Source organism: Coenobita brevimanus, chromosome 97 (assembly GCF_032717465.1).
Source record: "Coenobita brevimanus isolate Jiangsu-jjx chromosome 97, ASM3271746v2, whole genome shotgun sequence".
Lineage (NCBI taxonomy): Eukaryota > Metazoa > Arthropoda > Malacostraca > Decapoda > Coenobitidae > Coenobita > Coenobita brevimanus.
This window is the reverse complement of record NC_137050.1, coordinates 40,711,491-40,726,723: the sequence shown is the minus strand read 5'-3', so window position 1 is coordinate 40,726,723 and position 15,233 is coordinate 40,711,491. Positions and strand designations below refer to the sequence as shown.

At 41.5% G+C, this 15,233-nt stretch overlaps 1 protein-coding gene across 1 annotated transcript; it reads right to left on the bottom strand.

The window, feature by feature from the left end:
* Positions 1-529: 529 nt before the first annotated feature.
* LOC145413667 (CLIP domain-containing serine protease HP8-like) lies at positions 530-13,002 on the bottom strand. Its single transcript, XM_080283323.1, has 8 exons — positions 12,771-13,002; positions 11,705-11,785; positions 11,291-11,306; positions 10,429-10,525; positions 7,395-7,494; positions 6,232-6,339; positions 5,379-5,482; positions 530-739 (listed from the first exon to the last, which is right to left on the bottom strand). Exons 1-8 carry the CDS (start codon positions 13,000-13,002, stop codon positions 530-532), a joined length of 948 nt encoding a protein of 315 aa, XP_080139449.1.
* Positions 13,003-15,233: the final 2,231 nt, after the last annotated feature.

Here is a 15,233-nt window from a genome sequence, read left to right as displayed (position 1 = left end):
AATATTTCGTACTCAGGTGTAGAACTCTTGCTAAACAGTATACTAACTGAAATTTGTGGTTTAGCTTGATTGTGTTTAGGGCAGTCTATTCCTGGACTAATGCCCTTCATTTGTAATGCATTGCTTATCCTCTCTCTCACACAACCTACCCAAGATCTGTTGAGAGAATGCTAATTCAAGTCTTAAACAAGCACTGTTATATGTTACGAAGAAAGCTGAGGAAAATGAAGCCAAATCCATGAAAAATTCATTTTGATACATCAGGGTCATCTGTGCTTGTCAAATGACCACAAATTACTAATATTCCAGTTCAGACAGCAACGGAGATTTGTGGAAGATCGTTATGAATGCATTCACTCAGCTTATAGCCACAAGTTGCAGTACTAAAATTCTTTTCAAATAAAAGTGTCAGTGGTAATGATATTACTGCAATACGGAAGAGAGTCAGTTTATTGCTGCAGGTTGTTGAGCATCCATGCAAGATGGAAACTTCATGCATGTAGAATTGTCATCAGTACAGTCAGTTAGTTTACGGACGCAACTTGCTGAGAATCCAGTCAATGTAGAAACTGACATTGGTATAGATTCCTTGGCTCCTCGCCGCTCCACAGACAATGGTCCCGGAACTGACGATGCCGAGGACGTAGCTGCGCGTGTTTTCCAGGTTGCTGACCACCAGGGGGCCGCCAGAGTCACCGCGGCAGGCGAACTTTCTCCTGTCGCCACCAGCACACACCACCTGTACCCAAAACACCATGTCTTAATGCTCGGAATTTAAGGCTTACACAAGCAAACATCATGTACTAATGCTCGGATTGCGGGTTTACATTATCAAACACCATGGAAGATCGGATTTTAAGACTTACATAATCAAACCACGTAATAATGCTTGGATTTAGAACCATACATAATCAAACACCACGTATTGATGGTCGGATTGCAGGCTTAAATAATCAAACACATTTATAAGGGTTATATAATCAGGCACCACGTATTAATGCTCGAGTTTTAAGGCTTAAATAATCAAACATTAATGTTCGGACTTCAAGGTTTACATAATCAAACACCAGTATTCATGCTTGGAATTTAAGGCTTGCAAAATCAAACTCTACTATCAATGATCAAACACTACTTATTAATGACCGATACCCCGCGTGTTCAAACTGCAAGCATGAAAAACTACATTAACAGGAATATATTTCAAGGATAACAGTAATAATAGTAACAGCTACAACCCCACGCTCCTCGGGACGAGAACCCAGTTGACTGCAGGCTGAAGTGGGCTGTCTCTTGAGTCCTTCAATTTGGGGGACAGCGAGGGAACTGAGGGATGTTTGTATAACTGGCCAGTGAAACCGTTCAGTAATAACGGTGCCACTACATGAAGAGATCCCTTTCAAAGAATCCTCGTTTCAGTAGTTTACTGTCGATAGTAATTCTATGCTTCAAGAACAAAACAAGATTAATATGTATATGAAAACTGAAGGAACTGAAAACTTCACGTCAGATATATCCTATTGTCAGTGATATGAAGTGACTGTTGAGGATAACCGTGCACTGGAATGATGTATATTTGACGGAGTAGTTTATAAGTCACTGCTGATTTTTTTTTCCTTTTGATAAAGTCATCATGGAGTATAGGCCTATTCCTTATTTCTAACAATTAAAATAAAGCGAATATCCAGTCACATATTTTGAGGTACCTGTATGTGATTTTTAAAATAAATACTAATAACACAATCAAAAGAGTAAGGAACAGCACATGTAAGGCGTTGTGAATTTAATCTTCGTAAAAGCACAAATATGATAAAGTTACCCCACACTTCATTTACACCAGAATTTTGACTGAGAATGTAGGATATTTACAGACTAACTAGTTGAGAAGAGTGACATGTCGTTTATATAATTTTTGCCACACCACAAGCTTTTATTCACCACAGAGAAGTCCTCGTTATGAACCTTACTAAAGGAAGAGGTCACTACAGTGGAAAGATCTCCAGCAGGAAAGTGTCTGGTATCCATCTCCCTTAACTCCCTCAGTTCGATAATGCCTATTTTACTGTAACAGATCCCCAGCGATTTTATACACCTTAACCTCTACACTGCCATGCAATCTTTTTAAAGCATATTGTTCTATCTATCTATCTATAGCCAGACGCCTAAATCCCGTAAGGGGCGGCCACAAACAAATCACCTCCTTGTCCCTTGCCATTACTCCTCCCACAACTCAACTTCCCTCTCTCCACTCCATCCCTCCACCTCGTCTTCGGTCTCCCCCTCCCTCTCCCCCCCCCACCTCATTCACATACGCTATCCTCGTTAGCCTGTCACTCTCCTTCCTCTTCTCATGGCCAAACCACCTCAGTGTATTTCTGCTAACGCTTTCTATTACATCCACATTCACACACAACGCTCCTCCATTTCCTAGTTTGTCAGTCTGTCTCTCCATGAAACTCCGTATGCTCCTCTCAGATACCTCATTTCCACTGTTGTCACTCTTGTGTCTTTGCAACAATGCCCAAGATTCTCTTCCATACGTTAGAGTTGATATCACTATACTGTCATGCAGCGACTTTGTAACTTCCATGTTAATAATTTTGCTGTCTGCAAATCAGTGATGGTTCTTAACTTCTTATAATGCTCGAACACTTTGAGGTCATAAATCATTTTCTCACACCCCGTACCAGAAGCGTCTATAAGATTGTAAATATTAAGTTTTAGCTTTCACAATAAATAAAAAGATAAATATATAACGAAATAAAGACATACAGACAGAGATGAAATGATTTCATGAAACAAATAGTAACGACTCTGAACTAATGCAGATTTTCAGAGATCGTCGATCATGAACCGTTTGTCGAAGGTAAGACTTCATGAAACGAACAGCAACGACACTGAACTAAAACTGACTTTTAGAGATGGTCGATCATGAACCGTTTGTTGAAGGTGAGTCCAGAGATGACTTCATTAGTAATGCGTGACCCCCTTTTTAGTTGCTCTTCTCTTCTTTGCTTCCATCAGCAATTATCATTAAATGAGGTCCTTTGACATGACACCATACACATCATCAGTTACCTCCAAACTGTTTCTGTGTTGTTATGTAGAAACACCGAAGCACCTGCCTAGCACAGGTGGGTGACCACATACGCATGGAGAATAGATAGCAGAAGACACCAGTCACGTAATGTTATGTAATTTGCATAACTTTGTAAATATATCATTAAAACGTAAGCATGTTTTGGGTCCCCTGCTTTGATACTCCAGTGTTCAGGAGTCTCTCTAACACCTCTTCCTTAGCTATGTATTTCTGGATATGGCTAGTTAATATCCTTTTGTACGTTATCCATGCAGAGTCTGGCGATATTACAATGATTTATGCAATACTGAGATGGGCAGTGAGATGTAATAGACAAAATAAGTTGCTTGGGAAATGGTACTAGGGAGTGTCCTTAACCGTTGGGAATACGAACCCAGGTCAAGAATCACTGCTCTAGACTATTAAAATTCAGCTTGAGAAAGATCTGCTGTACTGATGAGGTTAATGAAGTCTCTATAACTCCTTTAGTTCGAAAAAAGAAATACCGCTAAGGTGATTGAAGCCGTCGAAAGGAAATTACAACAAAATATGAGACATTATCTAGTGAAGTAATTTAGGGAACCTCCAGCAGGGAAGGGGTTGGTTCGGGTGAGCAGCGGGTCAGCTAAATAGGACTCTAGGTTTGTATTATCGTCGGAGGAAGCTCCCTGACACCTCTTACTTAACGATTTATTTCCCAAAGTATCCATTTTGTTATAGTGAAGATACTTCAGTTTCGCCCTAACTGGAAGGGTTCAATTTTGACAAATTTGAAATCTTCACGACAGCCACAAGTTCGGTACTGTACGGTGGTATATCGTCTTCTATTTGAACAGTTCATGGCAGATTGAAAATAAAAGAAGAAAGCTTCGAATTAACCCTCGTATTCTAAGTGGCTTTAGAGATTTCCTAACACATTTTTCTTAGCGGTTTATTCTGCGCATTGAACTTCAATATCATCTTGTATTTTACTTATGCAAACCACGTTGATATTAAAACGATATAAAATAACATGCATAGGAAGGCAAAGCTTCAAGCTGCAAAATAAATTGCTTAAGGAGAGGTGCAACGAGACCTCCTGTGCCACTTATAATATGGCGCAAAGCCTATCGACAGCACGAGGACCATTATGGGAGTCAGTCAGATTCTACTGCCTTACAGTTTTCCTCAATAACACAAAACACAACAATTGAATTAACATCCAGGTCCCAACTACTTGTATGCCTATCTAATGTCTGTCTGTCTGTCTGTCTATCTGTCTATCTATCTATAATCAAACGCCTCAATCCCTTATGGGATGGTCATAAACAAATCACCTCCATGTCATCCTGTCCTCTGCCATGCGGCTGCCCTGCCTCACACTAACACCCCTCTCGCTCAAGTATCTCTCCACCCCATCCATCCATTTCATCCTTGGTCTCCCCCTCCCCCTCCCCCCGCCACCTCAGTAGCACTCTTCTAGTCAGTTTCTCATTCTCCATCCTCTCCGCATGACTAAACCAACTTTGAATATTTTTCTGACGCTTTCAATCACATTTACATCAGCACCACAACTCTCCTCCCTCATTTGTCTGTCTGTGTCTCCTCGTAGCTCCGCATTCTACTGCGACTTATTTTTAATGTTCTCGCTCTTGACTTGCGTCCTGCTGACAGGATCCAAGCTTCGTTTCCATACTTCTGAGTGGGGATTTGTGCTGTAACGCAGCTACTTTTTTTTTTTTTTTAATTTCCACACCCAGTTCCCCATTCCTTGTCACTCCTTCAGTGAACCAGCAACTTTTCTTTCCTATTGTATCCTTTCCTGTAGTTCATCCTCTAGACTTCCATCCTTACTCACCATACTACCTAAATGCTTGAATGTACCCACATTCTCCACTTTCTGGACATCCAACCTCACTATGCATTCTGTACCTCCCCTTCGCTAGAAGACCATGACTTTACTGTTTGCTGCATTCACTTCTGGCTTTCTTTTCTAACATAATCTCCACAAATCATTTATCAGTTAAACCTTGTAATTCCCACTTATCTTCGCTGAACAATACATTATCACCAGCAAGCAACAGTACAGGTAGCTTCCAAACCCTGCCCTTTCTAAGGACACTCCAACATCCACTGCCCCACCTTGTACGTCTTTTATAACGCCATCCATGTATATATATATATATATATATATATATATATATATATATATATATATATATATATATATATATATATATATATATATAAACACGACCACGGGGAAACGACACATCACTGTACTGCTGGGTGTGTGAAAACAAGTCCCACTGTAGACTCTTACCATATTAGGATCTGGGTATTGGGAAATGTCACAGTACTGATAGCTGATGGGGAGATCTGCTTCTTGTAGGACATCCGCTGTTTTGTTTGAATCTGGCGAAGACTCTGGCAAAAATCAAGAAGTGAAAGCTTAAGATGTGCAAAAGTACATGGCATTTGAAGATACAATAGATCGATAGGCTTTGTTTTAACTCAAAGTGCTGAAAAATGAGTTCTGGAGCTTTGAGAGTAGGGGAACTAGGTATTTAAAGTTTTATCAGTGTAGAAGGTCCTAATACTGAAGATGTGAGAGTATATGATTTATGCGAGGCTTTGTAGACATAGAATGAGTGTTAAGATATGAGGATTGAATAAGTGCAGAGGCAAGAGATGAAAAAACAAAGAAATAAAAGATAATTTGGGATGGGAGGAGATTCAGACGTCTATACCCAATAGTACCATATTCCACATTATACTCATAAAGGCGTTTCAAAAGAGATTAACAGATACTGGTAGACAGATAGTAAGACAGGCAGATATCAGTAGAGAGAGAGAGAGAGAGAGAGAGAGAGAGAGAGAGAGAGAGATGTAGGCAGGCAAGTAGGTAACTAGGTAAGTCTCCCTGGTTACCATTTCCATCTACCATCCCACATAGCGTTGATAATTACCCAAGTCGGGCGAAACCAGCTGCCCGCACCAGGATCCCAACCCCGGCGTTAAAGGACTGGGAGTTTCACAGTCAGGCACGCTAACCATTCTGCCATTGTACAGTAGATAGACAGATAGGTAGGTGGAGAGACAGATAGATGGACAGATGGATAGACAGATAGATGACAGATAGATGGATTGATAGACAGATCCCACAGCTGTCTTACCGGTGATTCCCCAGCCAGCCACCCATCCGATCCTGCTGGTGTAGTTGCGGTTTACAATGCCTAGGTCCCGACGCAGGTCCATGGGCAGGCAAAGAGGCCACACGTGGACTGCGAGAGAGGGAGAAAGGAATTGGGATAGATATTACTCGTATGATCCTCGTCATCCTCGTCCTCGTCATCATTATCACTGTCCAAGTCATCTTCATCATCGTTACTATCATCGTCCCCGTCATCGTCATAACAACTATCTTCGTCCTCGTCCTCGTCATCATTATCACCGTCCAAGTCATCTTCATCATCATTACTATCATCGTCACCGTCATTATCGCCATCATTACAACTATCTTCGTCATCGTCATCTTCATCTTCCTCCTCCTTCTCCTTATCATCGTCATCCCTATCACAGTCACCATCATTGTCACTGTCATTATCGTCATCATTGTAATCCTTATCATCATCCTTCCTCCTCCTCCTCCTCCTCCTCGCAATCGCCATCATCGTCATCGTCATTATCATCCGTATCATCGTTATCGTCATCATCCTAATCTTTTTCCAACTTAAATATGTTATTCCATCGTTTGATATAAAAACTGATAAGAAAAGAGTGACATAGTGTAGAAAAACTTTGAGTAAATAGAAAGCTTTGAGGTTGGAGAAGATACAACATGCAAGTTTTCTTTATGCAAATGTGATACTGAAATGAATGAATGACAGTGGAGATCAGTGCAGTGGTCAGAATCTCGAAGTACAACACACTGGATTAAGAAATAATATTATGGGAGGAAAACGTAAATTTATATCATTTTACTCTAACGTGGCCTAAAATTGTCATATCTCCATATGGAATGCTGAGTGGTGACAACTGATGAATACTAGACTATGACGCTAGTCACGAAAAAGTGTTGTGGCAAGGATGCAGAGCCACAGCATTGCCTTTTTGTGCTATTAGATTACGTGAAATAAGCTGCAAAAGGACGATAATCTGGGCCAAGTTAAGGTGAGGAGTATAGTGGATTAGTAGGGCAAACTTGAGAATGACACTTGCAATAGTCATAATCAGGAGACATATTGAATAACTGTGCTAATGAGAAGCTTTACTGAACAATGCAATACGATGAGTGCACAATGGACACGGTTAGCTGTACCCCCAAATCTGTACTTACAAGGATGAAGTGTGGCTGGCTGGGAGAGTCTCAGGAGTGCTATGTCGTTGCAGAAGCGGCATTCGCTCGACCTGGGGTTAAACCCTTCGTGCAGTATTACCTGCAGCAAAGGTGAAACAAAAAGTAATGATGTAAAAATCTCTGTTCCTTTATAAAGAGTATTTATTAGCCTATCCTTTCATCTGTCTACAGCCAGCGTCTGCAATCAAACAAGTCGCCTCCCTGCCACCCTCTCCTGTGCAGATAAATATCGATAATTATATTTTCAAGGAATCAAGTTTTCCACGAAATAATTTTATATTTAGGTTGTTGTTAGACTGGTATGCTGTGCCTAAAACTATAATTATTTCCCATTCTTCTCCAACTGTCAGTAGTTCAAGGAATTTATATGAGTCACATTTACTTTCTGCCCTGAACCATACGCCTCCTCTTCTTACCTTTCGCCTTTCCTGCGTGTGTACTTATGAAACTGAAAAATGTTGGGGAAAGAATCATCCTACAAAGTACCAAAACTCAATCAAAAGAAAGTATCTCATGTGATCGACAGAGTCACGGCGACCATTGCTGTTATTACCATTTTCTTCCTAAGAGAAAAGGTTCTGAATGAGTTTATTTCCCATGTTGTAATAAACTTCATGCTTTCCGAGGTGTTAGTAATAGCAGGCATATACATAAATGAAATGTGACTGAAGAACATTTTCAAAATTCACGTCCACGGTTTCAAAACGTAAAAGCAAAAAAGTGTATATTTTTTGATCGTGTGTACTTGGCCTAAATAATTTGTGCTTCAACCCCACTTCCTCCAGAGCTACATTATTACCCTTACAACATCCTTCCCATACGCTCACCCTAACTCCATCTTTTTAAAACCTTATCCGAAACAACAATCTTTATTCACTCCTTTTAAAGCTCCACCCTGTTAGAATTCGCACATTTAACTACAGATTTCATATACCCCTGTCTAACCCCAGCACCTCACACTTTCATTCTTTCCTTTCTCTCATGATCATCGTTTTCCCAAGCTTCTCTAAGTCTTATTTCCAATTTTTTCTTACCAAAACTCAAATCTCGCAACATCTTGGGCTTCCCCACCTCATTGGCTAACTTTCACTGCATTCCTGCCAAAACTCCAGTCTCTTAACATAATCGCCTTCTCAAAACCCTCCAAGTCTAATTTCCATCTTATTCCTACCAAACTATAGCCTCTCAAAATCATCACCGACCCAAATTCCTTCATATATAATTTTTATCTTATTCCTACCCAAATTCCAAAACTCCAAGCTCTCAACATCATAGCTTTCCGAAACTCCTCCAAGTCTAATTTCCATCTTATTCCAACCCAAACCCCATCTCTCAATAGCATGGCCTTCCCAAACTCCTCACTGATTGGTTTTCATCGTATTTATACCAAAACTCAAGTCTCTCAACATATAGCTTTTCCTAACTCTTCACTGGCTAATATCCACAGCATTCCTAACAAAACTCCAGTCCCTCAACATCGTCGCCTTTCCAAACACCTGTAAGTCTTATTTCCTTTCAAAATGTGTCCACTACACTCTCAATCTGACTTGCCTCTGCATACAGCCTCTCTCTGACCTCTCCAGCTCCTTCCCCCAGCTTCACATTAACGCTCGAGCCCCACACACACACACACACACACACACACACACACACACACACACACACACACACACGATGTCCCCTGTGTCTCGATTTGCAGTAAACAGAATTTCGTTATGTGGGTATTGATCACAGGGTGACCAAACTATTTTCACCTTAACTTGGCACTGATTCTCGTTCTTTTGAAGCTTATTTCGCGTAACTCATGACAAAATACAAGACTACGACTCTACATTCTTTTCACAGCATTTCGTCTTGACTAGCACCGTATTCTAGTGTTAACCTATTGTTACAACTCACCATTCAAGAATGAGCGATGTCAATTTTAGGCCAAGTTAAAATATAACTAGAAGAGGTGCCAAGGCACAGCAAACCCGTCCTCGGCAGGCATTTTAGTGCTGACGTATAAACACAACAGGATATCTAGTCAAAGATGTCACATATCAAATTTGGAGTAAATCGGGCGAAATTTGACGATTTTATGTCCATTTGAAATTTTAGGCCCGACCCACCTGACATTGACGCCCCTACAGCTAACTGGGGGGTGACACCTTTGATGTAATGAGGCATGTTGTGGAATGCAGATTTGAAGATGCACCTTTAGGTTTTGGTTTCATGTCGATGTGACGAATTTGAAAGGAGTTATGGAAAAAAAAATAAAAAACGATTTTTACCCTTCCCCGTTGTTTACATTTTAGGGGCTTACAGCCGAGGCCTTGGCCCAATTTGGCCCAATATTTAAGTAGGTGATCAGATTGTCATAGCCCATCAATCCTGTAATTTTAGTCATAATCGCACCAGTAGTTTTCGCGTAAAGTTGTTAATAGAGAGACAGACAGGCAGACAAACAAACAGACAAACCGAGTGACAACAATACCTGTCCCCGAGCCCTTCCGGGGCGAGGACAGGTAAAAGGTGACCTATTGTAATGGGTGGTTGGTAGTTCAGTGGTTAGGACGCCCCAGTCAGCGTTTCGGTCTTCCATAGGTTTGATCCCTAGTTCGAGAGTTTCTATAATGTTATTCAACCAGTGGAATTAAAATTATGTATTCTCAACTGTTTTGGACGACGATAGCCTAACCTCGGGTACCTACGCATGGAGGAAAGTAAATCGAGAATGGTTGTTACTGTTTCCTTATAATTCTTCCACGAAAACCTCTTATTGTTAACTCTTATCTTCATGAAAACTGCACAATATTATCTTGGCCATCTTGAATGAGTTGTAATATTAGATTAATACCTGAATAAGATGCCAGTCACGAAGGTGTGCTATGGAAAGGATGGAGGAGCATAGCCTTGCCTTTTTGTGCCACTGAGCTGGATGAAACACCCTACAAAAAGGACGAAAGTTTATGGAAAACGAAGGTGAAAGAAGCATAAATTTTTCCCTCCCCCATCACCACTGCTCACTCACCTCCTCCACTGTTATGTCCTGCGGGGTGGGGGCACAGACGTTGTGTCTGCAATCAGGGTTTGTGCTCAGTGTATGTTCTCCAATCCTCACGAATTCGCTGTAAGAAAGAAATGAAAAATGTTAAATTACGTTCATTGTAATAGTATGTCTCATAATCCTCCCTGATCCGGACACATGATCCTGCCGCACACCCCAGTGGGTAGGAGGGAAAGGGAACAAATAGCAACTATAATAAAAATATATATATATATATATATATATATATATATATATATATATATATATATATATATATATATATATATTAAAATCTGTGTACGTTGGCACTAAGAAATTCTGGAAAGTTTTTCTACAGAAAGTGAGAGATTGAGAGTAGGATGGTAACTCAACACTTACATCTCAACCTGTGTATTGGTGATGCGGATGCAGTGTGCGGCCGTCAAAACAAAAGCTGTGCAATGTGATTAAGCGATAAGAAACAGTGAAACTAGTTACACAGAACGACAGAGGCCCGTATTGTCAACGGGTAACGAAACTTCATAACACTTAATCCTAAGCGATTTATTTTGCATATTACTCCATACTATCCTCTATTGTGTTCTTTAAATCATTCTAATATCACCATTCTCATTTTAAATAACGTACGGAATTATATTAACTAGCCCTATCCAAAAATAAATTGCTAAGGAAAAGGTGTCTGTAAGCTTCTAAACTGCACGAGAATACCTTCCCGAGTGCCAGGAAAAAAAGCAACTAGGCTCTTACATCTCAAGGTCTTTATTGGAGAGGCGAATCCAGTGAGCGGTGAGTGGCGAGAAGCAATATGTTTTAAGCTAAACAGAATGGGTATCAAAAATATAGCAACTGAGCACTTCCATCTAAAGCTGTGTATTGGAGAAGTGATGCTGTGAGCGGCCGCTAAAACAGAAGCTGGGCAATGTGAGATAAGAAGCACGTTGAACTTAAGTAGAACGGGTCAGCTATCAGTTTGTAAAAAGCTCTTGATCAGGTAAACAGAAAAGGATTATGGATGCCTTTTCGTATGTATGGTGTAGATGTTAAGCTGTTGAGTGTCGTCAAGCGGTTTAACGATGGTAGTGAAGCATGCGTGCGAGTAGGCAGGCATCCAAGTGACTAGTTCAAGATCAGTATTGGCGTTGGACACGGCTGTGCGATGTCGCCACGGTTGTTCAATTTATAAATGGATGGGGTTATGAGAGAGTACCAAGAACAAAGCAACGAAGTACTTACATCACAGCGTCTCCAGTGGTGTAACGAATGCAGTGGGCGGCTGTCAGAATATATCGGTCTGAAATGAGGGTCCCGCCGCAAGCGAAGAGGCTTCCAACGCTCGGATCTGTGTGGGGAAGGAGGAACCGTTGTCTAGGTGCCATAATGTACAGTAAGCGACATAGGAGGCTCAATAGCTCCTCTTCCTTTGCTGTATTTTTCGCTTAAGGCATTTAACACTGACTTGTATGTTATCCATAGTTTTAATATCGTCATAGTTTGCACCGTTACTGGCAACAGGCCCCCTGTTCCCTGTAATTCCTATTTGCCCTGAAGAAACCACTCCCAATCTAAGGTAACCTAGCAGTGCCATCAAGGTAAACATTAAACCCAACTCTAGCCAAACCAACCTAACTAACCTCCCCAACCCAACCATATCTAGTATAATCTAACCTAGCCTTTCCTGACCCAACCTAACCTAACCTAACCAAACCTTACCAAACCAAACCTAATCTAATCTAACTTAACCCAACCCAACCAAGCCTAATCTAAGATAACGTAACCTAACTCAATCAAATTCTGCCTGGCTTGGCCCAGCCTAACACAACACAACCAATCCAACTCTACATAGCCCAACCCTATCCAACCTAACTTAACCCAGCCCAAGCCAGCTCTAGCCAAGCCAACCTAACCCAACGCAACCTAATATACTGTAACATAACCCAGCCAAATCTAATTCAATCTAACCTAACCTAATCCATCCTAACTTAATTTAATCCAACCTGACCCAGCCTAATCTAATCTAACATAACCCAACCCAGTCTAACATAACATAACATAACCCAACCCAGCCCAGCCCAATCCAACCCCACCCAACTAAACCCAACCCAATCCTATCTAAACCAATCTAACTTAATCCAACCCCTCCCAACCCATCCCTACTTAACCCATCCCAACCCAACTTAACTCAGCCCAGCCCAACCTAACCCAACCCAACTCATCCCAACCCAATCCAACCCAATCGTACTTAACTTAACCCAACCCAACCCAATTTAACCTAACCCAACCCAACCCAGCCCTACCCAACCCAGCTCAACCCTACCCAACCCAACCTAGAAGGATCCTGAGCACCACCAGCCAAGGCCAGGCCGTCAGGGGTGCATCCTCCACGCCGACGGTGATGCGGTCTCTGAGGGGCGTCACTCCACAGTCCTTGGGCAGCAGCGAGGCACCGTTGCCGGGGTTAGGTCGAGGGGTGGGGTTAGATGCTGTGCCAGGTCGAGGGTTGGGAAGCGGGATAGGTGTAGTGCCGGGGCTCTCCACTGGCTGCAGAGTTTTGACCATCATTATTCATTATGCGATGAAGAAGCCTTAGATTTTAGTGCTATCAACGGAAAAGAGATAATCGACCCCTTCTTTCCTGTGACGTATTTTCTTCCTTGCTATCTTCTGTTTTATTCAGCCCTGGAAAGACTTAGAACTGGAGCTGTTACGTGTAGTTTCCATTTGCCTTTTTAGTACAACAGGTCTCATAAAAGCTAAACAAAATCGCCTAAAAGTAGCAACAACTAAGCAGTCAGATACGTCACCGAAATGAGCCCCGTGTTATAAATGGCTTTGAAGATTTCGTGACACCATATTCTGTGCGATTTATTCAGCATATTGCACTTCATTTTCCCCTTGTACGCACGTGACGCAAACTCTGTCGATATTGAAACGAAGTAACAGGTGAGAATATTAACCTGGAATATTCAGAATAACTCGGCAAAAATTGGTGCTTCGATGCCTCCTGTGTCACTTGTCATGCGATCCCGAGAAGTTTAGGGCAGACAATTCATTTTTTCATGGACCTTTTCTTCCCCTGGAATACGGGATCGTTCGAGTGACGCCACAGTCGCTTCGCCTTAACATAGCCAGATATTTTGTCCTTTTGGAGCTTAATTTCCCGTAGCTCAGTAGTAGAATAAGAGGATACTATGAATTTACATCCTTTCCATCGCACGTCTTCTTGACTGGCATCATAGTCGAGCGTTCATCTCTTGTTATAGCGCTGTGTTCGTGGTGGAGAGATGACAAGTTTAGGCCACGTTAGAGTAAGAATGAATAGTGTTTTGACCATTAATCTCTCCATATCGATCTCATTTCTTGTTACCTCCAGACGATTATATTTAACTTTGGACAGATTTCTTGTACTGAGGGGATTAGTGAGGACTGTACCTAATCCCGTCAATAATAGTAGTAGTAGCGGTGGTAGTAGTAGTAGTAGTAGTAGTAGTAGTAGTAGTAGTAGTAGTAGTAGCGGTAGTAGTAGTAGTAGTAGTAGCGGTGGTAGTAGTAGTAGTAGTAGTAGTAGTAGTAGTAGTAGTAGTAGTAGAAGTAGTAGTAATAGTAGTAGTAGTAGTAGTAGTAGTAGTAGTAGCAGTAGTGGTAGTAGGAGTAGTAGTAGTAATTGCCATCCAAGGATCATCTCAACGTGAACCAGGTGGACTGCAGGATGAAGGTGCCCTCGTCTTGCATGTCCACTATCCCCCTTTAGGGTGAGTGTGATGTTTACTGTATATAGCCAAGCAGGGGAGCCAGCCGGTTATATCAGTGCCACCGCTTGAAGGCGTCCATTTTCTTCAGTGAAAAATGATTAATGAAGGTTTTATCTGACCCTTATATTTCCAAACGTTTCTTCAGTTAAATAAGTTAATATATGAAAGTAAAAATCAAATTGTCTGGAGACTGAGCAGGTTAAAAATATCTTCTGGGTATAGGGGGAAGGAAGGAAATATATCACTGTGTGGAAGGGGCTTAATAAAAAATGTCAAGTGCTCCCCAGTGTTGTATTTCGGTCTTATTTGCTTTTATCGATCTATTTATCTACCCTAAATATTACCGAGAAAAAAAACTAAAGACATATAGAGGGATAACTATATAATGTTATTGTAGATCGATAGGCAGATAGATAGATATATAGGTAGATAGGCAGGTAGATAGTCAGACAGATAGATGGACAAAGACAGAGACAAACTGACAGAATGAGTCAGGTGAATGAAAAGACTGAGCGACAGATACACAGATTGACACAGATAAAAAGACACATAGACAGACAGCTTTATCTTGTATCGAGGAGTGAGACAAGAGGTAAATAGATCGATAGCAAGACAGAGACACAGTAGGCAGATAGGTACATAGATAGACAGATAGAAGGCAGATAGATAAATAAATACATAGATAAATAGACTGACAGACATAAAGACGCCTATATCTATTTTATCGAGGTGCATCAGCAGCCACACGTCACATGACTGCATAGCGGATAGACATCACGCATCATACATATATTATATTTCACTGAGAGAGAGCGAGAGAGAGAGAGGGGGGGAGCTAGAGAGGTTGATATGAGGTTAGGGAGGAAGGGGGGCTGGAGGAAGGAGAGGAAGAATGGGGAGCTCAGTGGATGAGGGGAGGAATGGGGAGTTGGAAGGATGGGAGGAAGGGAGAGCTAGATGGAGGAGGGGAAGTGAGAGCTGAAGAGACAAGGGAGGAGGAGAGAGAGCTTGAGGGGGGAGGAGAGGGAGAGATAACTG

What these genes read in the sequence shown, in the direction of transcription:
- LOC145413667 (XM_080283323.1), bottom strand. Translation starts at nt 13,002, where the DNA reads ATGGTCAAAACTCTGCAGCCAGTGGAGAGCCCCGGCACTACACCTATC. An exon ending in AGGACATAACAGTGGAGGAG is followed by an intron (nt 7,495 to 10,428) that starts GTGAGTGAGCAG and finishes CCTTTGCTGCAG; the next exon opens with GTAATACTGCACGAAGGGTT. An exon ending in GCCAGCCACACTTCATCCTT is followed by an intron (nt 6,340 to 7,394) that starts GTAAGTACAGAT and finishes CCTCTCTCGCAG; the next exon opens with TCCACGTGTGGCCTCTTTGC.